This window comes from Chrysochloris asiatica, unplaced genomic scaffold (assembly GCF_000296735.1).
Source record: "Chrysochloris asiatica unplaced genomic scaffold, ChrAsi1.0 scaffold00354, whole genome shotgun sequence".
In the NCBI taxonomy this organism is placed as follows: Eukaryota; Metazoa; Chordata; class Mammalia; order Afrosoricida; family Chrysochloridae; genus Chrysochloris; species Chrysochloris asiatica.
Window position 1 is genome coordinate 1,661,716 of NW_006408872.1, and position 25,064 is coordinate 1,686,779.

At 50.9% G+C, this 25,064-nt stretch overlaps 1 protein-coding gene across 1 annotated transcript in view; it reads right to left on the bottom strand.

The window, feature by feature from the left end:
* Positions 1-25,064, bottom strand: part of OBSCN (obscurin, cytoskeletal calmodulin and titin-interacting RhoGEF) — a 247,856-nt gene that overhangs the window by 9,273 nt on the left and 213,519 nt on the right. The window contains 15 exon segments of the mRNA XM_006876128.1: positions 582-608; positions 846-1,018; positions 1,298-1,375; positions 1,880-1,940; positions 2,855-3,055; positions 3,134-3,215; positions 3,348-3,516; positions 3,676-3,788; positions 4,313-4,437; positions 4,650-4,758; positions 7,126-7,317; positions 16,244-16,358; positions 17,542-17,671; positions 18,057-18,159; positions 18,419-18,586. Of these exon segments, the coding sequence (XP_006876190.1) occupies positions 582-608; positions 846-1,018; positions 1,298-1,375; positions 1,880-1,940; positions 2,855-3,055; positions 3,134-3,215; positions 3,348-3,516; positions 3,676-3,788; positions 4,313-4,437; positions 4,650-4,758; positions 7,126-7,317; positions 16,244-16,358; positions 17,542-17,671; positions 18,057-18,159; positions 18,419-18,586 (1,846 nt within the window).

The following is a 25,064-nucleotide window of genomic DNA, read 5'->3' on the forward strand; positions in this document are numbered from 1 at the left end:
GGTGGGGATCAGGGCTCAGCCTGGGGTGGGGATCAGGGCTCAGCCTGGGGTGGGGATCAGGGCTCAGCATGGGATGGGGTCCAGGGATCAGCCTGGGGTGGGGATCAGGGCTCAGCATGGGATGAGGATCAGGGCTCAGTCTGGGGTGGGGATCAGGGCTCAGCATGGGATGAGGATCAGGGCTCAGCCTGGAGTGAGGATCAGGGCTCAGCCTGGGGTGGAGATCAGGGCTCAGCCTAGAGTGGGGATACAGACTCTACAGATGGTTAATAACCATCAGAGTTCCTCAGGACAGTAACTATTATGAGTGACTCTTGTACAAGTCACCCCAGAGTCCTTCTGGGAAAGTGCAGCACAGTTTTCTACCCTGTGACCTGGCAGAGCTGCTTCTGACCACAGGGTATGTGTGAGAGAACCTCAGTAAGAATTTCTTATCAGAGTTGGCTTGATTCCCTGTTCCCAATATAGCAGTTACCTCAAGGTCTCAGGTCTCTAATCTGGGAAGCTGGCCTGCACGGCATAGTGGGGATGAGTCTGGGTTCAGCTTTGGGGAAAGGTAGGGTGACACCAGGGCTGCTTACCTGAGGTAGGAGATGACTCCCATGGACCTGTGGGTAATAAAACCACAAACTGAATCACCCAGGCCTGGCCTGCAAACAAGGGGAGAGGAGGAGGAGGGGCATGCAGGAAAAGTGGGAGCCATGGGCAGGTTCAGAGAGGAGTGACTTGGGAGCTGACTAAGCCTGTCAGCCCGTGGAGCAGATGAGTGGGGATATGGGAGGTGCACTGGTGGGAGCCATGGGGCCTTGGGGATGGGAGGCCTGTCCAACCTGGGCCTTACTCACCAGATGTCAGAACCCTCGCTTACAGGGGTCTGCTCGATGACCTCAGGGGGCACAAACTCTGGGGAGCCATATTTGCTGTACTGTGGCTCTGATGGGGTGATTTTTTGGGCAAAGCCAAAGTCACAGATTTTGATGTCTTCCTGAGCAGGGTGCACCATCAGAATGTTGGCAGGCTGTCAGGAGAGTTGGGGGCAGTAAGTAAGGGATAGGCCTGCATGAGGACCCTCAGGGGCCTGAAGAGACCACCACCTAGTGACCAAGTGGCCCCTGGACTGGTAGGAGCCCCAGGAGCTGGTTTTATGACATTTGGGGAGAACTTAAGTTTGATTAGAGCCACGCCCCACCTGCAGGGGCTATGCAAGGGCAGTGACCTCCCATCTCTGGAGGTGAATGAGCTTGTCAGGGAGGCTGGAGGGGGCACCTGTGCCTGGACAAGGGCAGGGGGTCAGCACCTTTATGTCCAGGTGGAGGATGCCGCTGGTGTGCAGGTACTGCAGCCCTTCCACCACCTGGTGGATATAGATCTTCACCTGCGGGGAAGACCCGAGCTCAGGTGAGAACCTTTCTCACCATTCCTTCCCTCCTCCCACTTCACTCCTAGCCCTGCTCCCTGTGACGCATCCCACATTAATTGCTGCCACGTCTCCCCATCTAGACCCCAGAGCTTAGAACAAGTCCCACAGGGCAGGTTATATATAAGGCCACCCTAGACCTTGTGTGTCCAGACTCAAGTGAGGCCTGAGGCTGGGAAGGGGTGTTCTCAGGAGAAGTAACAGCCTAAGCAAAGCTAGGAGAGCAGGAGGGTGAAAAGGCTAGCTCAGATGCAGGCTACAAGTGGGAAGACATGTGGTCACAGAGTGGAAGAGCTTTGAAAGCGTGGCTGAGTTGCTGTGATCGCACTTCAGGCTCTGGAGAGCCACAGAGGGTATTTGAGCTGGGGAGTGTTCTGCCTTGGCTGTGGCCTGGGGGACACAAGTCTAAGGTTGAGGTGGTGCTGTGTCTGCAGGGACAGGTGGTTTGAACAAATGGGTCACCTCAGCCTCTGTCACCACACTCTTCTTGAACAGGCGGTCCAGCAGCTCCTCTGATGAACATCTGGACCCCAGTCAAGGACATTTGAGTCACAGTGTGGCAATAGGGACCAAGAGAGGTCTTACCTCTTGGTGGTGGGGTTCAGGGAACGACAAGGATGGGAGGTCTCCACAGAACTCCAGAGAGCACCCAGACTTAAGGAGAGGGCTGTAAGCCAGACTGGGGGCTGAGACCAATGAGGGCACCATGGGAGTGCAATCCTGGGAGTGGATATACTAGGAAGGGCCAGATGAGGGCTAACAGCTGACAAGTTAGTGAGCTCACATGATACTCAGACAGAGCCACCAGTAACCTTGGCACAGCTTTGGTTGTGCGTGAGTGGGTAGGGCCCAACCCAGGGTGGTGGATTAAGAATGAGGGTGTATTCACTTTTTCTTGAACCTGGGCAAAGAATAATGGAGGACATGGGGCAAAAAGCACAAGCACCCAGGCCCTAGGAATCTGACAGTGTCACCTCAGACTGTCTGGACCCCAAGCCCCCGGAGTGGGGCAGCCACCTAAGAAGCACTGGAAGGGTCACACGAAGATGGAGACGGGCCTGACTAGCCCAGCCTGCTACTTGTCCCCACCAAGGTAGAACTGCGGCTGTTTGGGCCCTCCTGACCAGCCCAGGTACCAGCAGAACACCAGTTAAGTGGCCCCAGTTGATTCCATATGGAGCAGAACTGTCCCACTGAGCCCCACCCAGGTTCCAGCTCATAGACTCATAAGGTCTGAAGCTATGGGGAGAAGGGAACAGGGATTAGAATTCAAGGACTGGACGCCTGCTGCCACCACACATCTAGGCTGGGGCCTGAGAGGCCAGGAGCACACACAGCTCCTGCAAACCAGTATCTGAATCCCATGTTTGGTCTTGTGGGACCCTGCCTACCGTGACGTGTGCCTCCCCCAACTTCCACGGCCTGAGGGTAGGATACAGTTCCATGACGAGGATCAAGGTCTTTCGGGTCTCGAACTGGTCCAGCAGCTTGGTGATAAGTGGGTGGCTCAGCGTACCAAGGAGGTCCCGCTCCTGGTATGCCTGGGCCCGAGTCTTGCTCCGAAGGGGGATGAACTTGGCAGCACAGAACATCTTGTTCCCTTTGTGCTGGACTCTCTTCACGAAGCCAAACACACCCCTGAGCAGAGGGAGCTCACGGTGGATGCCTGTGTTGGGGTTCAGCCCACCCCTCTCCCATCTTAGGGCAGGGCCATACCTTCCAATCTCCTCCTGGACTTCGTAGAAAGAGTGCAGTTTCCTCCGGCTGCTTTGCCTTTCTGATTCTGACTCACTTTCTCCTACAGATGAGGTAAGGGAGCTGTCCATATGATAGACACAAAGGCCTGGTCTCTCCCGCTCATCTCTGTGGTACCCAGGTTGTTCCTGCCCACCTGCACCTGTGCACCTTCCCTGGACAGTGGACAACTCACCTCCAAGAACCAGCAGCTCTGCCTTGCACAGCACCTCACCGCTGGCATTGCGGGCCAAACAGGTGTAAACACCAGCATCGTGTTGGGTCACATCCCTCAGCACCAGGGAATATGCAGTCCCATCTTGCTGCTGACTGAGGCGGTCACAGTTCTCCAGCTGGGCTTTGTCCTAGAGGCTCAGGAGTTAGGGTGGCCAGCAGCCTGCCCAGATGGCCCAGGAACCCACCCAAGGGGAGTTGCCCTTCCTCACCCGAGGGGAGCTCTCAATTCCTGTGTGCCCAGCACTGCCTGGCCCAGAGACCCCAGAGTCCAAGAATCCTTCCCTTACCTTGTACCATGTCACTGTGGGCTGGGGAGTCCCTTCAATGATGGCCTGAAATTGAGCTGTGCCACCCGTCAGTGCCTGCACATCCTCAATGGTGACCTGCATGGATGGGGCCCCTGGACCAGGAGGGAGCCTGTGAGCCCAGAGCCCTGGGGGCCCACCACACCCCACCTGGAACTTCAACTTGCTGAACACCTACTATATGCTGGAACTCTCATGTCAAGGTGTCCTAGTAATCCCCGGGGTCAATGCAGCCCTAAGATCTGCCCTACTCAGTAGACAACCATTTGCTTCCCAAATGCAGAATTATCCCCTCCTGATTGCTGAGACATCTGACAAGCAAAAAGTCCTTTCTTCCATTGAACTACTATCTCTCCTGATAGTGCAAGATCAGGAGGACAGTCAGGCCAATGTACACAGAACATGCTAACTTTGGGCTCCCTGGAAACGTCCCCATGGATGGTTAAGTTGTCTGTGGCCTCCTGTGATAGACCAGGGACAGAAGGCCCCTGTGAGTGCAAGACCACAGTGGAGTGGCCCCAGGATGGGACACTGGAGGACTTTACAGAACCCGCCATACAAAGATCCTATAACTCAGGCTCAAGCACAGATGCCACCCCTCTGAGCCCATCCCCCATACTTGTAACACCAGTGTCGCTGGTCTGGTACACATAGGTCCTGTGGGTAGTCTCCATGAACACGTGACTGTGGGCATCCCAGAGTGGTTCTGCTGCCCCTGCCCCAGGCCAGGCCGCACCCTCTATCCTGTGGTCACAAGTGAGGAGCCTGTGAGTTCTGTACACACCTGGTGAGATGGGGTCCTCCAACCACTCACCCAAGGGAGGCTCTCCTCCCTGCCCTTCCTTTAGGCTCAGGCATCTTGTGCACCCCTCAGGCTCTGCCATCCCCACAGCATGTTCCCTCAGAGTCTATGTGCTGCCCCACCATGTGACCCACTTGCACATGAGGATAGTTACCGAATGGGGACGGTCCGTTCCAGGGCCCCAGAGTCCACCAATAGCTTCTGCTCCAGACCTGCATCAGGGAGAGTCTGTACTGTTGCCTTGGGCTCACTGTCGACCTTGGCTGGTGGAAGACAAGGGACTGAGTGAGGTACCACCTTGGTGGGACTGGGAGGCATGGCCAAAGAAGGTGGACATATACCATCTCAGGGTATCAGGGGGTGAGAGCGGAGGCGCATGGTGGGCTCTAGGGACACCAGGTCCTGGAGCAAAAATGGGGAAGTTCCCTGATACGGAGTTCCTCCTAGTAGCCTGGGGCCAACTCCTGATGTCCCTGCTGTAGAGCCTGGACTGATGCGATGGGCTTCAGCAGCTCTCCGGACACACATTAACTGGGCATGCTGGCTTAGCCCTCCATGTTGGAAAGGTGGGCCGCTAAGACCCAGGCCACACAGGAGTGGTACTGTGCCCACGACCAAGGTCATTGATGAACGGACCAACAATGTGCATGGGACCAGAGGCAGGGTGTCCAGCACTGACAACAGGAGCTGGAGCTTGGGGGCACTGCACAGGGAAACTTGTCTGGCTTCTGCTAGCTGGGCCTGCTCTGCCTTCAGGACCTGGCAGGCTGCCTTCTCTGCACCCTGGCACACAGTCCAATGAGGTGGTGCATTACAGAGGTCCAATGCAGGCTACATAAACGAGGTTGGAGCTGACCACAAGCGCACCACTAAAACAGGTAAGCCCAGAAGGAGCTGGAATTGGTGGGAAGCACTGGCTACGTAGGTTCTGTGTGTGGCCAAGAAGTGATGCTAATTGGGAGAGGACATGGGGCCCTGCCAGATCCTGGGGGACTGGTGACAGTGACCCCCAACCATGAGGACAGGCTGATCAACACACAACCTCAGCCATGCCTGTGCTGCAGTGTCCCGAGTTCTAGAGCAGGGCTCAGGTTATGGGGTGGGGCAGCTGAGCTCATGTGTGTTCAATGAAGGCAAGAGAAGGCCTCCATCCCAAATCTCCAAATCCCACTGTGCCCTGTCTCCTGACCACCCTTTCCCATAGCATCTACTCCCCCTGCGCTCTCTCACCGTGGCTGACTTGTGCGCTCAGTGCAGGTGGTAATGGGAAATAGGAAAACAAAAAAGAAGCAAATACTTTCCTTACAACAGCCCCTCCCTTTGGTCAGACACTGTGTTGGGTCCATTCTACCCAACAAGGGCTGTGATGGACATACATGCAGAGCTAGGGCCTGAGGTGGGTGGTCTGTAAACAGGAGGGGCAAAGAGCCAGTGATGGGGTAGCCCTGTCCATCTGCAGAGCAGTATGGCAGAGGGGCACCTCAACCTCATGCCTTGGCAGGCTGAGGGGACAGCATTGTACATAGGGACTCAGATTGGGCTCAGGACAGCTGAGCATGGGAGCCAGGAGGATGGTCCCCTTCTGCCTTGTGATCCCCTGGAGATGGGGACAACATGCCCCTGAGGTCTGACCCAAATTCAGTAGTGGGCCTGCCCTACCCTCACCCAGCTCCATTTCCAAAGTGAGACTCCCCTCCCCATGGGGCCCTCACTAAGAAGGTGACAGGTTCTCAGAGGGTGCTGAGCTCTGTGGCTGTCAGCAGGGATGCTTTAAGGGAATTATCTGATATAGAAGGCAGGACAGACAGCTTTGCTAGGGTGCTAGCTCTTAGGGAAAGGTGATGGAGGTTGAGTAAGGGGAAGGGCAAAGATTGGAGACAACATGTAGGAGACAGAGCCCAGAGGTGGGGAGATGGACTGATGGACAGATAAGGAGGGAATGGGGGACGGAGGTGGGGAGAAGACAGAAGGGATCTGAAGGGTCCTGGGTTGGGCTTGATTCGGGTCTGCACTCTGGTCTTATATCAGTTCCAGGCAGTTCTGATACCACCCATTCCTGGCACTGATGGGGAAGTTCAGCCTCTGGGATTCCTCATAGCTCCTGCCTGGAAGCAGGGCCAGCCAGCTGACTTCAATCCCACCTCTTCTGCCTACATCAGGCAGAGGGGCCTGTGGCAGGTCTCTTCCCACTGGGGCCTCAGTTTCCTCTTATGCACCACTGTCATAGTTTGGGGACAGTTCCCTCAAATGAGCCATAAGAGGAGAGCTCCAATGCTCAAAGGGTTTTCTGAGACCCTTAAGAGCCAAGAGGCAGTGACAGGGATGTGGGAGCACAGCCTAGTCTCTGTCTGAGATGTAAGCTTACCCTCTACTCACCTACCTGCTAAGGTTCTACTGACCACCGGGGCTCTAGTTCCCTGGTACAGATGTTCCAGGTCGAAGAACCTCAAAAACATACCTCATTGTATAGGTGGGGAAATTGAGGTCAAGTGTGGGGTGCTGCTGGAGATCCATTTTGGGGTCCCTGGGGCTTGCCCATAGAATAGCTCCCATGGTGAGTGTGCCAAGTCAGTAGCAGCATGGGGGAGGCTGAACAACAGGAAGCTGGGGTCAGGGAAGTAGGGCCTTACCGGTTGTATCCATAGCCTCCGTGCCTTGGGGTGATAGACTGGTCTCCTGTAGAGTGCGCTCCCCACCAGGTGTGGGGCCTGTGACCAGGGGGCTGCCAGGACTGTGGTCCCCTGTAGAGGAGCCAGGAGCCTCAGGGCCTCCCAGTCTCCTCAGAGCCAACTGGATCTCCTGGTCAGCTCGCTCCAGGGATGCTCGGACAGAGTCCTCCAGGCCGGCTGGGGCTGGAACAGCAGCATCTGTGGAAGAGGTTAGCCTGGAGGGAGCGATGAGGGAACAGGGGGACAGACTCACCCAGAGACACATCTAGGTGTGCTTACAATCCTGAAGACTGCCTGGGTCATGTCCACCCATGCCTCAAGGTCCATCCACTGTTTCATGGGCTCAGGGGAGCTACCTGGAGCAGAGGCCAATCCTGGAAGTAGATGACTAGGCAGCTGCAGCCTCAGTACCACATAAGCACAACACTTGGCTTCCCTTGGTACACTGAGACCCACACTGGGCAAGTCGTCTGTTCCTCTAGTTAGCTATAGGACCCAGACAAAAGCCTACCTCTCATCCCCTAGAGACTGACTCCAGACCCCAGGTGTTGAGCTGCACAGCCCAGGGCGAGCACAGTGGAACCCAGCCCCAGGATGCAGAAGCAGAGACCAGGGACTACGGGGCTGCCATTGGGCAGCAGTTGCTGTAGCCCTTCCTGGTGATAGCACCAGGTCCATCTCACAAGGGTAACCCTTGTCCACACCCTGCCACACCCTGCCTGGAAACCCACTTGCTGCTCCCTATATCCACCTCTCACTGTCTGCAGCCTTCTCTTTGCCTCCTTGGACTTGCACACTATCCCTGGGATATAGGTGGAGTCCACTTCCTCCTTTGATGGTCAGGGCCTGCTTCCAGGCACACCTTACCACACACTCTGCATCCAGTTCTGAGCAGAATCCTGGCTCTTTCAAATGTGCTTGCTGTCCTCTCCCACCCCATCTCCATCGGTCATGCTCACTGGTCTTTCACCTGCAGACATTCCAAGCCCAAGGTTCCCTATCTGTCATGCTCATCCTTTTTCCTGACAAGGGCCCTAGCTCTCTCCTCTCCAGCTCTAAGGAGATAATCAAGACTCTAGTGCAGGCCTCAGAGCTGGAAACCCACTGGGGGCTGGAACTGGCCTGGGGGTTGTCACATGCTTTGGGGGACATTGCTCTGGACTCTCAGGGGTCTCTGTGTCTGGCGATGACAGGACAAGAGTGGTGAGAGAGAGTCCCCCTGTGTTGTCAGTGGCCCGCTGTGCAGGAGGGTTGGGAAGGTCTGTTGACTCTGTGTGATCATTATGGGGCCTGAGCTGTGGTGGTCACGCCGTATGACCCTGTGATGAGTCCAGGTCAGTGAGACCCTATGTATAAGTTGGACTAGAATCATCATGCACCCTAGGGAAAGACGTCTGCTTCTTTCCCACTGTGTGCTCCAACCTTCCAGACCCTGAGGACCACACTGGGAGGAGGGAAGAAGTGCCAGGTGTAGGGTGTGGCTGTCGCATTCTTCCTGGGAGGTGAGGACAGCTCTTTGGTCCCAGAGACAGACATAGAAGCAGGGGCCAGGTGTCCTGTCTGCCCAAATCTCTGGAGCAGCAGGAACTGGGACAGATGGGCTGAGAAGGGAGAAGGAACAGAGCACAGGCAATGGACATAACCCGTTTATTCAAAAACAACTGGCAGGCGCTTCTTACCCAGCTCCCTCCCCGTGTACAGACCCTCATGTCTACCCATGCAGAGGGTGCCACTCAGGCCTTGAGGACAAGAAAAATGTTCATCTGTAAGACTTGGCGCCCTGAAGAAGACCAAGCCCCCGAGCCTGGCCTATGTGGCTCCCTATGGACTGGGGGAGGAGTCCTTCTTGAGGGCCCATCAAGCAGCCCAGCCCTCTCCTGCTGGGTGCTAGACCTCTCAAGGGAATCTTCTCCTGCACATTCAGGGTTTGCAGATCCTTGCACATCTATTCAGCCAACAGCCAAGACCTGTGAGGTAGGAAGGGCCAGGGAGGTTCAAGTCCTGTCTTCATTGTTGAAGAGAAGGGGAGGGTTCTGGCTTCCCAGCCTTTCCTGAGCCCAGCATCTGAGGTGAGTCTGGGGGTTTCCAGGACCCGGTGCTGGAGCAGATCAGGGTCTATTGACCCCAGGCCAACCCCTCTCCCTGCTGTCTTGTGGAATGATACAGCAAGGGGACGGGAATATGCACTGCGGCTGCCAGTAGGATGGGGCTGGCTCAGACAGCAGATCCTAGGTCATCAGTCCTGCAGTTCCTATAGAGCCTTACCCTTTCCCCCCAGTTCTAGCCGCCTCAGCCTCCAATATCCACAACTTCAGCTCTGAGAGGAGCTAGGGGCCTCAGCCCCATCTGGGTGGATGTGCAGAGTGACTGTCTTGCCTACTGTCCCATAGCTTACTGTCTTGGTAGAAACTTCCGTTTTAAAGCTACTCTGGCCACTGTCCACAGTGTGCTGGACCTGTGTGCAGAAGGATGTCTTCCCAGGCCAGGACTCTTGCACACTGAAGGAGACTCCAGCAGGGTCACAGGCTTGGGCCCTCAACAGAGGCAGCTCACAGGCATGAGATTGGGGGGCATGGCTGAAGAAGCCTGGTGGGCCTCGGGACCCAGGTGGATGTCCCAAAGGCAGCAAGACAGGCCGCCCCACAGTGGGCTCACTGATCTCAGTTTGGACAACAGAGACTTCACAGGGTGGGCCATCATTTGAACTGGTGGATTCAGGACTGCCGCACCCAAACGTCTCCCCTTCACAGGGCACATAGTCTTCAAGGTCAGCCAGGGTTAGTGGGTGGCCATGATGTGTGAGAATCTTGGGGTCCCGTCCCCAAAAGTCTGCAGTGTCCTGAGGCTCTTCAATCATGCATGCGTCTCCTTCCTCCCCCTCCTCCACCATGCTCTTCTCCTCAAGGGGCATTTCTGGCCTCTCTTCAGCAGCACAGGGAAGGGGCAGCTCACAGGGGGCTTCTGTTTCCAATTCACGGCTTCCTGTGTCAGAAGCAGTCCAGTCCACATTGCCCCTAGCATCCACACAGAAGACAAAGGGCTCCCCGACACAGACAACTGGTGGGGAACTCAGCCCTGGCCATGGCCCCGCAGCTCTGCCCTCCGGAGCCAGCAGGTTATTATTGGAGTTGTTGGTATTGGGGTCCCCTCCGGATGCTAGGCCAGGCAGCGTGTAGACCAGCCCTGCTGAGTTGCCCGGTGCCTCTCTGGCTGGAGATGTGCCCCGGGTACCTGTCTTCTTCACACGAACCTCTATGGTCTCCTCAACTTCCACCCACTTGGGTTGGGGCTCAGAACCTCCAGGTGGGGCCGGAGCGGGGGCCTCAACCTCTGTCACATACAATGTTGGGACAGTGTGCTTCCGACCTGGCTCTGCCTCAGACCTGGGGTGCTGACTGGTCCCTGGTGAGTACCGAAGTTCAGGGGTCAACACGACCAGTCTTGATGGACTGGCAGAGCGACGGGAAGGCGATCTGGAAGGAGACTTGCTGGGGGACCGTCGCCGGCCACGGGGGCTCTTCACCACGGTGGTGATGGTCTCCTCTCTGCAGGGAGAGGGCCCGAGAGGGATCGGCACAGAGACACTGCAGCCTTACCCAATCCCTGAGCCAACAGTGCATGCAGGGCCAGCTTGGACAGGGGTTAGTCTATGAGTGAGGGGTAGATCACACAAAGAAATGCCTTCATGCACATGTGGACCCAACCTGCAGAACCCCAGTCAGAGAGCTAATGAAACAAAGCATAGAGTTCCGGTAGGTCAATCTCAGGTTCTGGTGTATACATTTCACAAGGCCTTTCAGTCTGGTAAGAGCTATGCTGCATGTATACATGGTCCCACCAACCTCCACACCCAGCAAGTTTTCCCCCAGCTGTTTTTAACTGATCTTCAGTCAGGGCCTGGCCAAGCTTGTGCCTGGGGGCCTTTCTGAGGGCCCAGCTCAAGCCACGAAGATCTGAGATCTGTGCTCTATATCTTTGGACCTGGGAGTGTCAGAGATTGAGAAGTCATGGCCACCCCTAGGAAGGTCTCAAAAGTAGCCTAAACTGGACACTTGGCTTTGGACATGGCTCAGCTGCTGTAAGCTGACTTCAGACAAGCTCCCTTCTCTTCCTAGGCCTTGTTCCCTGTTTACACAGTGGGAGCTGGAGAAGAAAAGGAGGCAGAACCCAGTGCTTCTCAGCTGCGGGATGGTTCCTCCTTAAACCCAAAGAAGACTGCACTTTAGGATTCCTCATGAGTCACCTGCTCCAGTTCCCCACGAGGTATATGTCTCCCCTGAAGTCTGCCCAATGCGGCTGACTGGCCTCATCTCTGCTCCTCCAAAGAATGTGAATAATGATGGCTTCTTCATGAGGAGTCCTAGTGTGGCACTGTAGGAGAAGCAATGGACTGCTAACCTCAAGGTTGGCAGTTCAAACCCACCAGTTGCTCCTTGGAAGTCCTATCCAGAGTTGCTATGAGTCAGAACCGGCATGATGGAACTTACCAAACAACAAATGCCATGAGTTACATCTGGCACAGATGCATACCTCTGGGGATGTGTGCTCACCACTATCCCATGTAGCCCCAACTATTGTGGAGTGACAACATAGGATTGACCTGCTTTGGGAAGAGAAGAGAGGAAGTCCAAGGAAGACTTAACCCAGGATCTCCTCAGATTGTCTGGAGACATGATTCTCCAGCAATATGGTCAACTATGGGCCCCTTTGGTAGATTTTAGATGACCCAGTCATGTCGCTTGGAAATCATAGTCTTTCCAGCCTCTGCACTGACTTTTACAAATTCTTCAAACACTTCCATCTGCATACACCTCTTCTTGGAGGTCCAACCATATTTCCAGGTCAAAACCAATCCTACCTTCTATGAGTTCATCTAGTTCCTCTTATACTACTTCATTAACAACATGTGTGACTTTTTCTTGAAGGACAGTGAGCACTGAAGAAATAAGTTCTCCTTAAACCTCCAATCCTGAACCTCCTTGAGCAAGCTTCCTTTTGTCTCTGAACCTCAGTTTCCTCGTATTACCAATGTGAGGGTTGGGCATGCAGACCTGTAAGGCACCTAGAGTTGCTCTAGTAGCACTCTTTAAGTTAAATCCAAATTAATTAAATTTAAATAAAGTTTAGCACATTTCCAATGCTCATTAGCCAGATGTGACTAATGGATGCTATAGTGAACAGTGTATATACAGAAACACGCTGAGTTTCCACATGAGAGAAGGTTCTACTGGACAACATCTCTCTAGGGTACTGAAGAGTACCGTTCTGTTCTAGCCCACTGACAGAAGCATTTCCTAGTCCCAGCTAACTGTGTGACTCTGGGTTCAAGCCATGGCTGAATCACTAAGATCCCGGAAGAGAAGACTGTGAAGTGTGAAGGTAGCCAAGGTCTCAGAGGAAGGTAGATTCCCTGGGAGGATCTGTAAGATGCTGACAGTCTGCATGGTAGGCAAAGGCCATGTGGTCAGGTGGTCAGGCGGTCAGGCAAGCAGATAGCTGGGCCACACAGGCAAGGTCCCAATGAGTTAGTGGGCATGCAAGGGGCACGGCAGTCAGAAGGAAGGTCAGGAACACGCCTGCACTTACATGATGACGGTTTTCTTGGGGACTTTAGTCTCCTGCTCTGTGACTACAAAGAAAACAGTCGGAACAGCGAGGGTTACAGATCAGGCAGCACCTGGAGTCTGAGCTATCTTTGGATGGCAGTGTAGTAGTTGAATAACCTGCTTAACTTCAGAGAACTGTGAACACAGTCCAGAGTCCTGGGTTCAAGTTCTTCCTACACATGTGCCCATGGGTAGGTAGACTGTCTCAACTTGATGCCCCAGTTTCCTCATCTTTGAAATGGGAGTGATGAGGCTGACCTGAGTGACTAGGGAATGAAGACATATGATAAAATACACCCACTCTTCTTCTTGAAGGTCTTGCAGGAGCAGAGATGAGATTGAAGGCTCTGCTTAGGCTGCCCACACAGGAATCCTATGTTCTCCTTTGGTCTGTGTGTCTAGAGAACCCTTGAAGTTATCAGGTTCCTGGCCCCATTTCTAAGACAGAAACTGCGGCCCAGAGAAGGGCAGGAATGGCTGTGGCTGCACAGTAAACCAGTGGCCACACTGGAGCCAGGATGGTTGGTATATTTTACAAAAAGGTGCCTCTCCAAAGGACAGGGACTCTAGGGTTCCAGAGGTGGCACATCTGAACTCTGTAGCCCAAGGTCCTAGAAGTCCTTCTGGAAGTAGCCTTGGAGGGTTCCTGGACAAGGACCTGAGATCCAAGCGTGAAGGGCAACTTAGAACTTTCCACAGAAGCATTCCCAAGTCTCACAAACTCAACCGTCTTTTAAATTTTTCTAGCTGTTCCCAGAGACAGTAAGATGGGGACTGCCGTTCCACTTTGCAGATGGGAGACCTGAGTCCCAGAGATGGGACACAACTCATCTGGAACCCTGCAGTACCTACTCCCCAACATACTGGTCTCTCTTTCCCTGGGGCTTCCAGGCAGGGTTAGGCTTAGGCATATAGGTACTCCTGGCCATCCTTGGCCAGCTGGACAGTGAGCAATGCACAGGATGGGCTGGATTCACATCTCAGCGGATCCTCTCTCACCACCTTGAGAGGAAAGCTAAGAGGAAGACTCAGAAAAGTCAAGTGATATGGCCTGTGGCACACAGATTCTTGGCTCCTGGTCTGGGGGGTTTTCTGTCTGGCTACAGTGCCACATAAGGAGCTCTGGTAGCGTAGTGGTTACGAATTGGACTGTGAAACACAAGGTCAGCAGTTAGAAACTACCAGCTGTTCTGTGGGAGAAAGATGAGACATTCTGCTCCCATAAAGATTTACAGCCTCAGAAGCCTTGTACAGGGTCGTTATGAGTCAGAACAAACTCCATGGCATACAGCCACCACCACTACACTGCCACATAGAGAAAGTTTGTCCCTTAGACAAGCAAGTCTATGTTAAATCTGTCTCCAGTGAGGTTGACACAAAGTAAAGGTTCTAGCTATATGTCTGTATGTGCAATGTGCACTTTGGAGCTACATTTACTGAGTGTGTGCATGCATCCCTACATGCACATGTGTGTACATGTAGGGATGCATGAATGTATGTTTGTGTGTGAATAGGAATTCTATTTTCTCCTTTGGTCTGTGTGTCACATGCACACATATGTATGTGAATGAATGCACTGTGTGCATGTATATAGGGGAACATGGGTGTGTGTGTAGGGATGTGTGGATGTGTGAAAGTCATCCACTGGAAGAGAGAGGTCAGTTCAGGGAAAGAGTGAACAGGATCCAAGTAAAGTGCTCGGTGTGTTTAGACTAGAGAGAGCTCCACCTTCACAGGCTCTCTGGAGCAGACTTTTGTGAAAACCCAGGGCTTTCTGCATAATCTTAGGGATGGCGGCCAGGGGCCCTTCAGCGCTGCTCAGGAGGGTGTGGGCTGCTACACTTCTGGACACCCTTGTCCATGTACCTGAGCTGCCACCTGACCGGCTCTCAATCTCAGGTGAGTATTTACAGCCACAGGCGGGGTGCAGCCGTGCGAAGCAGGGCTCCCACCAGTGCAGGTCAGAAGCAAGGGAAAGCCCCCAGATGGCCAGGCAGGGTTTGCTCTGGCTGCTCAACCGGCAGGTTAAAGATTAAGCGGCAGCATACGAGTTAGGAAGCAGGAGGTGACTCCAACTCCAGGGCCTTCTCGCCACGCTGAGTCTCCAGCACCAGGTCCAGCCAGGTGAGCCCCAAGGCCTGCTCCTTGGTGGCCAGGCAGCCCTGTGCCTTCACACTGCCCCACTCTCCAACTCTGAGGCACCTCTCTGTCCCGCAATCAGGGAGCATTTACGGTGAAAGAAACCAATACAAGAACGAGGCATATGATTTTGTGGGAGACGTGCTTATGGTTGCCAGGTAAGAGGGGCCACCAGGTGTCCCAGCAGAACACTGTTCCGATGGCGAGACAGACAAGAGACGCCCTGAAAGTGGAAGCGCCAGTGGCAGATGCATCTTTGTTTGGTGCTGTGTCATCAGGGTCTGGGGCTGATGGATGTCACTGGAGCTCTGAGGGGCACAATTCAGTCATGGGTGCTTGCAAGTGGAAGCGGGTTTGCCAGTGCCTACTGCTCCCATTAGGCATGGAAAAAGGATGCCCTACCCCAGGAAGAAAGGTTCTCTGTAAGAGACCTAGAGGGCATCAAAGGGCCTGAGGGCCTGAGGTCAAGTCCACAAAGGCAGTCTGGCCCCGGTGTGCAGAACTCTGGGGAGAACTGCATCCTGGGTGTACCAAGGCTCTGAGGTCTTGGAAGACATGTATTCCAAACCATCCTATTTTGAAGATTTCAGTGCCCAAATGTTGACCCACCTCTGTTTGTACACCCTCAGGGATGGGGTCCCTTACAGGTGAGGCCCCTTTACCAGGCTGAACAAGTTCCGGACACTTGGCTGTGGCTCTCTCCCTAATCCTGGCTGCCAGTAGCTGGTCCCTGCTCAGCCCAGCTGGAACCCTGGAGCCTTGGTGTGGGTGAGGCATTACACCCCTGTCACCTGCTCTCTCGGAGCAGACCTGTGACTTTCCTTCTGCAGGTTGATCTTCTCCCAGAACCCTGAGGGAAGCCTCAGGCCAGGCCAAAGAGGCAGGGTCAGGGTCAGCCCACCCTTCATAGAGCAGATAGGCAAGACCCCTGACACTCAGTGAAAAGAGAGCCATGAGGGGATGATCAGCCTTGCTTTCTGCATTCAGCAGGTGTTCTTCCTTGCTTTTGAGCCTCCCCTTATACCGTTCCTCGCCTTACCTGGCATCACCCCAAGAGGCTTGGACCCTGCTCTGCCCAGCATCTTTATGAACACTAGTTATTTACCCAGAGATGGTGGGCCAGGCTTAAAAACCTCAGGGTTGCCCTCTAGCCCTTGCCAAAACTTCTGGGATCCAGACCCACCCTCTTGTAGCCTGTATGTGCTGCCTGCAGGATAAGCAGCCTTTCTAGCCATCTTCTTGTCTCCTAGTCCTGCTGCCAAGGCCCCTCTTCCAGGCTGGTAGTGTCAGCCCCGGCCTCAGTGCCACCCAAACCCCTAAAGACCCATCATAACATCTACCTTCCACAGCGACGAGCTGCTCCCTGCGGCGCTGGTCCTGGGTCCGCAGTGCAGGGCTCTGCATGTACAGTTCCGCGCCACCACGCGCAGAACCCAGCCTGTTCACCAGCTGCAGAGGGCAGAGACTGCTCAGAGATGGGGCTTACAGTGCGGAGGGAGGTGAGGGGGCATGGTGAGTGTCTGGGAGCCCAGGAGGGGAGCATGGATGGGAACATGGACTGGCTCACAAGGAACAGGTCTGTCACTCCATCTACACGGGGACCTAGTACTGTCATCAATGGGGCTCCCATGAGGCTGGAAGTCTATCTGCCTGTCTAGTGCAGCAGCATTCCCCACACGTGCCTCTGAGCATGTGGACTATACAACTGGGAACTAAATGTCTGGCTTAATTTAAGTTGGCGCTGTAGGATAAGGACTGGACTGCAAGCTCAATTTGAACCACAAGATAGCAGTTCAAACCCACCAGCCACTTTTCGGCAACCCTAAACAGGATCGCTATGAATCAGAGCCAACTCGATAGCACTTAACAACAACAATAATTTGAATTTGTATTTGAATAACCGTATGTAAGTAGAGGCTACCTTACTCCACTTGCTGCCCACTTCTGTCTGGCTTCCAAGTGTCCATAGCAGGGCCATGGTGGGAGTGGCAAGCAGAAAGAGCCCAGGAGAGGTCTGCACAGAGGGTCCCCTTACCACCCAGGCTGCATCTCCTAGCACTGTCTATGAGGGCTTGGATTCCCACAAAGAATGCACGTCTGTGCTAATTGGTAACACTGAGTAAGCAAAAATACATTTCTAAGTGAACGAATCATTACATGAAGTGAGCCCCAGGTCCAAAATAAGCAAGAAACAAGTAATATCCTTGAACTTGAAGGGCATCGTGGCAGAGCAGCTCAGGGAAAAGGGGAGGCTAGCTTGACATGGAAGGAATGTGGGGGAGATCATGGCAGGAAGAGCAACATTGCAAAGACAGGGTGCTCGGCTCAGGGAGCTCATGGGATCCGGTGTCTGATGGACTGTTTGGCAAAACTCCAGTGCCCGGTGGGCAGAGCTGTGATGCAGAGCCCCAGGAGAGGTAGTTGTTGTTAAGTGTTGAGAAACCCTGTGTAGGGTTTCCAAGGAGTGGCTGGTGAGTTTGAACCATTGACCTTGCGGTTCAAATTGACCTTGAGGTCAAGTGGTGCCCCACCAGGACAGGAGGGGTAAAGATAGGCCTAGTCCCTGAGGCAAGTGGAGGACCCAGGTGTAGCCTTCAACCCCTGCCCTTCAATTACCTGCTGGTCCCCTCACCTCACACTCATAGTAGCCCAGGTCCCCCTGGCTGGCAGCTCGGATCTCCAGCACCAGCACACCGCTGCGGGGCTCACTGAACATCCCGTACTTGCTGCCAGGGTTCAGCAGGGTCCCATTCTTGTACCACCTGGAACCCAACCAAGAGGGGCCCAGTAAGGCAAGGCCAACACACCACCTCCTCATTGTGCCTTGAGTCCCAGGTCCTTCCAGGCTGTACTCAACTGTGCCCTTGCCTGGAAACTCACCCCTCCCCCTACACACACCTAGGCAGATCCTGGGTGTTTTAAGAACCCCACCCTTTATAAAAGTCCTGACTCTTGCTCTGGCTGAAGTCATCAGAGCAGAATAGGCCTCTGAGTGTTTGGAATGAGCCTGTGGCCCTAGATACCCACTTTTAGTGGGAAGATCCTGATTCTGTCTCTAACTGCCCCTCACTAGGATAGCATACTCTCTCATCCTAGGCAGACCTACTTCCCCTCCACTATCCCCAGATACTGCCCAAGGTTTCCCACCTGATCTGAGGATGTGGAGCACCTTCGATGGTACAGGTGAACTGGGCATCTTCTCCCTCCACAAAGGGGGCAGCACGGACTTTGTTCACAAACCGTGGGGGGACTGCAGGTCAAGAGAAAGGCTCAGTAAAAGGGCAGCATGAGAAAAGCCCATGGTCAGATGTATAGAGTCACCATCCCTGCCTTGCCCCTCTGAGCTTTCATACCCACACCTTTGGCTCTCCTTGCCAGCCTCATGTGTATGCACCATTCATTGGAAGGGACCACCATGTTGATGAAGTTGAAGTGGCCTTAACCCAAGTGCAGAGAATGACTTCCCTCCCAGCCCAAGATGGATCTCAAGTGGGTTTCCCTGGTCTTACCTTGAACCAGGATCTTCCCCAGGGTGCTGGCATTGCCGGCGGCACTTGCTGCGAAGCACATGTACTGACCCGAGTCCACGCCAGTGAGGTTGTCCAAGATGAGGGCACATGAGCCATCAGGGTCTTCAATTAGGATGTGGTGAGGGTCTACCTCTACTGTCTTCCCATCTAGGCAGACGAAGTGTGGCCGTCACAGGATGGGGTGGAGTAGACAAGGGCCCGCCAATGTATAGTGAACCCAAGGAAGTTGCTTCCAACAGGGACAAGGATCATAGGGAGTAGAATTAACAGGCCAATGCATATGGCACTGTGGGCTAATGTGTCAGACTACAAAGTCGTTTGAACTGCAAAGTCAGTGGTTCAAGCTCACCAGCTGCTCCTTGGAAACCCTATACAGGGTCGCTATGGGTTGGAATCGACTCAATGGCACAAAACAACAACAACAACAACAACTACAGCAGGCAGGCTGCAGAAGTGTCCATGGAACCCATCTCAGCCTCTGTTTTCACATTCCTTCGTCATCTTCTGAGTATATCTAATCTCCTTCTACCTCCTTATGAGGGCATGTGTCCAGTCAGATAAATCAAACCAAACCCACTCTTGTCAAGTTGATTTCAACTCACAGTGACCCTACAAAACAGAGTAGAAATGCCCCATAGGATAGCCAACACTGTAGATCTTTACAGAAGCAGACTGCCACATTTTTCTCCTGTGACTGGTGGGTTTTGAACCTTTTGTTTAGCATCTAACTGCTTTAACCACTGTGTTCTTAGGCAGTTCCTCCAAAAACAAAGACTGAACTGGGAACTCAGGGGTCAACAGAGGAGTGGGAGTAGGGACAGGGCACCATAAGAGACCCATGAGGGGGCTACATGGGAGACACTGTCAACCTGTGCTATCTGGTTGTGGGAGGGAGAGACAAATTCGTCAACAGTAATTGTTCCCAGTGTACCAGGTATGCCCTTGAGACTGTGCTTTTTGGGTGAGAGCCAAGCATTAAATTACCCTGCCTCTCTCCCATGAGCATGCTGCTGAATTGTATCTTAGGGGTAGTCATAGGAGACCTTCAAGTGTTTAAGGAACCCCTACTGGTAAAGCATGTAGCACCCTAATGACCATGGAGATCTCTGTAAAATGAGGCTGTTCTTAGTTACTGAAGGGTGCTTTCTGAGGGATTGCTGTTGTAGGCTTCCAGTAAGTCAGTGCTCATTCATGGTGACCCCATGCACAACAGAACAATTGTGTGCCCTCCCTGCGAATGAGTGTGAATCAGACCACTGAGATTCATAGGGCTTTCATTGGTTTAAGTTTGAATATAGATTTCCAGGCCTTTCTTTCCAGTCCATTGTAGACTGGAAGTTTCCGCTGAAACCTGCTCAGCATCATAGCCACTTGTAAACCTCCACTGACAGACGGGCGGGAGCTGAGCATAAGGTGCATTGGCCAGAATCAAACCCATGTCTCCTGCATGAAAGGCAACCATGCTGCCATTGAACTCTTTCATCTCCCATCAGAAAAAAAAATGTTTTGAGCTTTAGTTTTATGGCCTCTGGAAAATATAAGATGTGTTTTAATCTTTAGATTAAACTGAAGGTCATTAGATATAATTATCTGAGTCAAGTGGTCATGAAGACCCTGGGAATGAAATGTTTTTCAAGATAAAGATGAAAGGTTCTGTTATTCCTCACCTCACTGTGGAATGTAAAGAAAAACAGATCAAATGCTTAGCTGATGTACACTGCTCTATACAATGTACTTGTTTTTGTGAGACGGAAGGGCAGTCTTGAGAGATCATTCTTCCTGTCCTCCACACTGCTGGCTTTCTGTTAATAAACCTTGGATCGGATCTCTCCCCATCTCTGTGATTGACTACAGTGACTGGCGGCAAGCCCTCAGTTAGGAAATAATCAGAACATGGAATGTATGAAGCATGAATCTAGGAAAACTGGAAGCTGTCAAAAATGAAATGGAACACATAAACATCGATATCCTAGGCATTAGTGAGCTGAAATGAACTGGTACTGACTGTTTTGAATCTGGCAATCAAATGGTTTACTATGCCAGGAATGACAAATTGAAGACGAAAAGCTTCACATTCATCATCAAAAAGCACATATCAAGATCTATTTTGAAGTACAATGCTGTCTGTGAAGTGATAATATCCATACGGCTACAAGGAAGACCAGTTAATACCACTATTATTCAAATTTACACACCAACCACTAAAGCCAGTGATAATGAAATTGAAGAATTCTAATTAACTTCTTCAGTCTGAAATTGGTCAAACATGCACTCAAGATGTATTGATAATTAATGGTGATTGGAATGCACAGATTGAAAACAAAGAGGAAGGATCAGTAGTTGGAAAATATGGCCTTGATGATAGAAAGGATACTGGAGATTGCATGGTAGAATTTTGCAAAACCAATGACTTCTTCATTGCAAATACCTTTTTAAAAATAACATAGTAGACGACTATACACATGGACCTCACCATATAGAACACACAGAAATCAAATCATCCATATCATCAGACTGTGGAACAGACCATCAATTACTCATATGCAAATTCAGGCTGAAGTTGAAGCAAATGAAAACAAGTCCATGAGAGCCAAAATATGACCTTAAATATATCCCACCTGAATTTAGAGATCATCTGAAGAATAGATTTGATGCATTAGACACTAAAGACTGAAGACCAGAAGAGTTGTAGGATAACATCAAGAACATCATACAGAAAGAAAGCAACAGGTCATTGAGAAAACAAGAAAGAAGTAAAAGATCAAAATGGATGTCAAAAGAGACTCTGAGAGCGCTCCCTCTGACCCTGGCCCTTGCCCACAGACACGCCTTGCAGCTCAGCTCCTGTAGATTTGTGTATGTGTTGGATGCGGGAACCTGTGTTTAAGTAAGAACTCAGGCCTCACTGGAAACATTCAAGAAAAGCTTGGACAACCATTATTCCAGAAAAGAAAAGAAACTCATGCATCAGAAGAGGTGACTAATAAGCATACCAAAAGAATATGGCTGCACAAATACCAGAATCTGATCAGATAAACCAGTTTAAGGAATTTCTTGGAACCTACAATAAACTTACAGAAACCTGCTTTTTGGATTGTGTTAAAGACTTCACAACAAGAGAAGTAAAACCAGAAGAGACCACCTGTTCAGAGCACTGCTTACAGAAATATTTAAAAATGACACAAAGAATATCCATGAGATTTCAAGAATATCATATTCAGCAGAATGAAGCTCTGGCAGCCACAGCAGGCCTCCTTGGGCAGCCACGATAGACACATCCTGATGGCTGGACTTACGTTGCAATATTGCTAAGAGTTATTGCACTGGAAATGAGGATTCATATGATAGAATCTCATAAAAGCAAAAGTCACCAGGCTAAACTATCTGACAAATGGAAACTACTGGAGAAAAAAAAATGGCTGTGTACCAAGAATAATTAAATAGAAGGTCTTGTTCAATGAAAATAATAAGATTCAACACTTGTTGGGGCCTTAAGATTCAGCAGCTTGGTCACTTGATTAGAAAAATAAACCATTGTTTCTTCAATTGTGACTATTAATTTTAAAGCAAAATATGTATCCAATCATGTATGAGATAGAAAATAATTTTTATTACTAAACGTAAAATAAATGGAAGTATCACTGAGCAGTTGTTTATACTATATAATACCATAATATTCTGACTGGACTGTGGGTACGTTGAAATGTTTTTCAATCAGGATCATCCTCCAAGTATTCCTGTTCATTCATGTCTGCCTCAAATTGCTGGTAAATACAGAAAATAGTTACTTGGCTAATCATTTCAATGCAAAAAAAAAGAGACTCTGAAACTTACTTTCCAGCACAGAAATGCTAAAGCAAACGGAAGAAATGAGGAGGTACAAGAGCTGAAAAGAAAATTTCAAAGGTCAGCTGAAGAAGACAAAGTCAAATATTATAACAAAATGTGCAAAGACCTGGAATTAGAAAAACCAAAAGGGAAGAGCATGCTCAGCATTTCTCAAGCTGAGGGAACTGAAGAAAAAATTCAAGCCTCAGCTTGTGGTATTAAAGGATTCTATGGGCAAAACACTGAATGATACAGAAAGCATCAAAAGAAGATGGAAGAAGTACGCAGTTACCGTACCAAAAAGAAACAGTTGATGTTCTATCACTTCAAGAGGCGGTATATAATCAAGAGCCGATGATCCTGAAGGAAGAAGTCCAAGGTTCACTGAAGACATTGGCAAAGAACAAGGTAATAGATGGAATACATACTGAAATCTTTCAACAAACTGATGAAGCATTGGAGGCACTCACTCATCTATGCCAAGATATTTGGAAGACAGCTACCTGGCCAACTGTCTGGGAGAGATCCATTTCTGTGTCCATTCCAAAGAAAGGTGACTCAAAAGAATTTAGAAATCATTGGACAATATCACTGATAGCCTATGCAAGTAAAGTTTCACAAAATAGAATACAAAAATGGCTGTAATCATACATTGAGAGAACTTCCAGAGGTTCAAGCTAGATTCGGAAGAAGATGTGGAATGAGGGATATCATTGCTGGCATCAGATGGATCTTGGATGAAAGGAGAGAGTACCAGAAAGCTGTTTACTTGTGCTTTCCTGTCTTTGTGCAAAGGCTTTCAATTGTGTGGATCATGAAAAGCTATGGGCTACATTGCAAAGAAAGATTATTCTGGGACACTTAATTGTTCATGAAGTTTTGAAAAGCAAAGACGTCAGTTTGAGGACTAAGGTGCACCTGACCCAAGCCATGGTATTTTCAATGACCTCATATGCATGTGAAAGTTGGACAGTGAATGACTAAGACCATAGAAGAATTGACGCATTTGAGTTATGGTGTTGGAGGAGAATATTGAAAGTACAATATTCAAACAGTACAAAAGAACAAACAGATCTGTGTTGGAAGAAGTACAGCTAGAGTGCTCCTTGGAAGCCAGGACGGCCAGACTTCGTCTCTCATACTTTGGACGTATTATCAGGAGGAACCAGTCCCTGGGGAAGGATATTATGTTTGATAAAGGGGAGGGTTAGAGAAAATGAGGAAGACCTCCAAGGAGATGGATTGGCACAGTGGCTGCAGGAATGGGCTCAGGCACAGCAATGATTGTGAGGTTGGCACAGGACCAGACAGTGTTTCATTCTGTTGTGCACAGAGTCGCTATGAGTCATTATCGACCTGATGGCACCTAATAACAACGGGTTGTAAAGACAGCTCCTTCCCCAGAGATGTTTCAGTGTAGGAAAGATAAAACTATAACCAAACCTGTTGTCACTGCTTCCAACTCATGGAGACCCTATAAAAACAAAGCCCTCAGATTTCTGTGGTATAACTCACTGAGAGTATAGGGAACATCTAGTTATGGGAACTGGAGCACAAGGAACCAATGCAAGATGCTGCTCAAACTGCTACTTTTTCTGTAATAAACAGCCTTTGTCTTTGACCCATGAGTCTTGTGTCTGCTACCTGACCCATGTGTCTTGTGTCTTCTGTCTTTGTGTGTGTGTCTCTGTGAATCTGTGTGTATGCAAACTGTGGCAAGACAGCCCATTATTTTGCAAATAGGGTAAACTTATACAGTTTCTGACATCACATGCCAGGACCTATAAGCATCATTGGGACCTTCCTCCTGGACACACTTTCCTCACTGTCTTCTGGTTGTTCACACTCCCCCTGGTGCCCTTTTACCTTTCTGGCTGTTCCTTTGCCTCCTTTGTTCAGGTCTCCTCATCTCTCTAAACATTAAAAGTTGGAAAATGCCAAGCTTCCATTCTCACTTCTTTCTGTTCACACCCACTTCATGTTGATAAAGTAGATGACTCCCACATTTTGTGACTCCAGCCAGAACCTTACCCTGAACTCACAGTGAATTTTTCCTACCTGCCATCTCACATCTCCATCTAGATGCCTCATGGGCACCTCAATGTTTTACAGGGCCTCTCAAGACCAAACTCTTCGCTCTTTTCCTGTTCTCGCTCTGTCCCTACACCACTCTGCCTCTCTCTTGTCTTCCCATCTCTGTAATTGGAACCACCATTCACCTGGCTATTCAGAACCAAAACTGTGCCATCATCCTGGGTGGCAATTTACTTCATGCACCCCATCCCATCCACCTGAAAACCAGTTGACTCTACCTTCAAAGCACCCAGAATCTAACCATTGATCACCACCTGCTATGTCACAACCCAGGCCTGAGCCATCACCACTCCTGCCAGCATTTCCAAGTTGATTTCTATTTCCCCTCTTGGCCTTTCTGACATTATAGTCAACATGATAGCAATCAGATGTGTTCCTCTCCTGCTCCAAAACACTGGCTCCAATCCTTGTTGTTGCTAAGTGCCGTCAAGTCGGTTCCGAATCATGGCGACCCTGTATAGGACTTCTGAGGAGTAGCTGGTGAATTTGAACTGCTGACCTTGCAGTTCAAAACAACCTTGCAGTCGAGTGCTTATCCTATGGCACCACAACATTACATATATTTAAACATTTCCTATTTACAGGTGTTACTATCAGTCAGCACTTAACAACAGATGTTTTACCAAATAAGAATATAGTATCCCTTCAAGGAGCTTTTATTCTTATCTGGTTAGAGATAAATTGTTGTTGTTTTTAAGCGCCG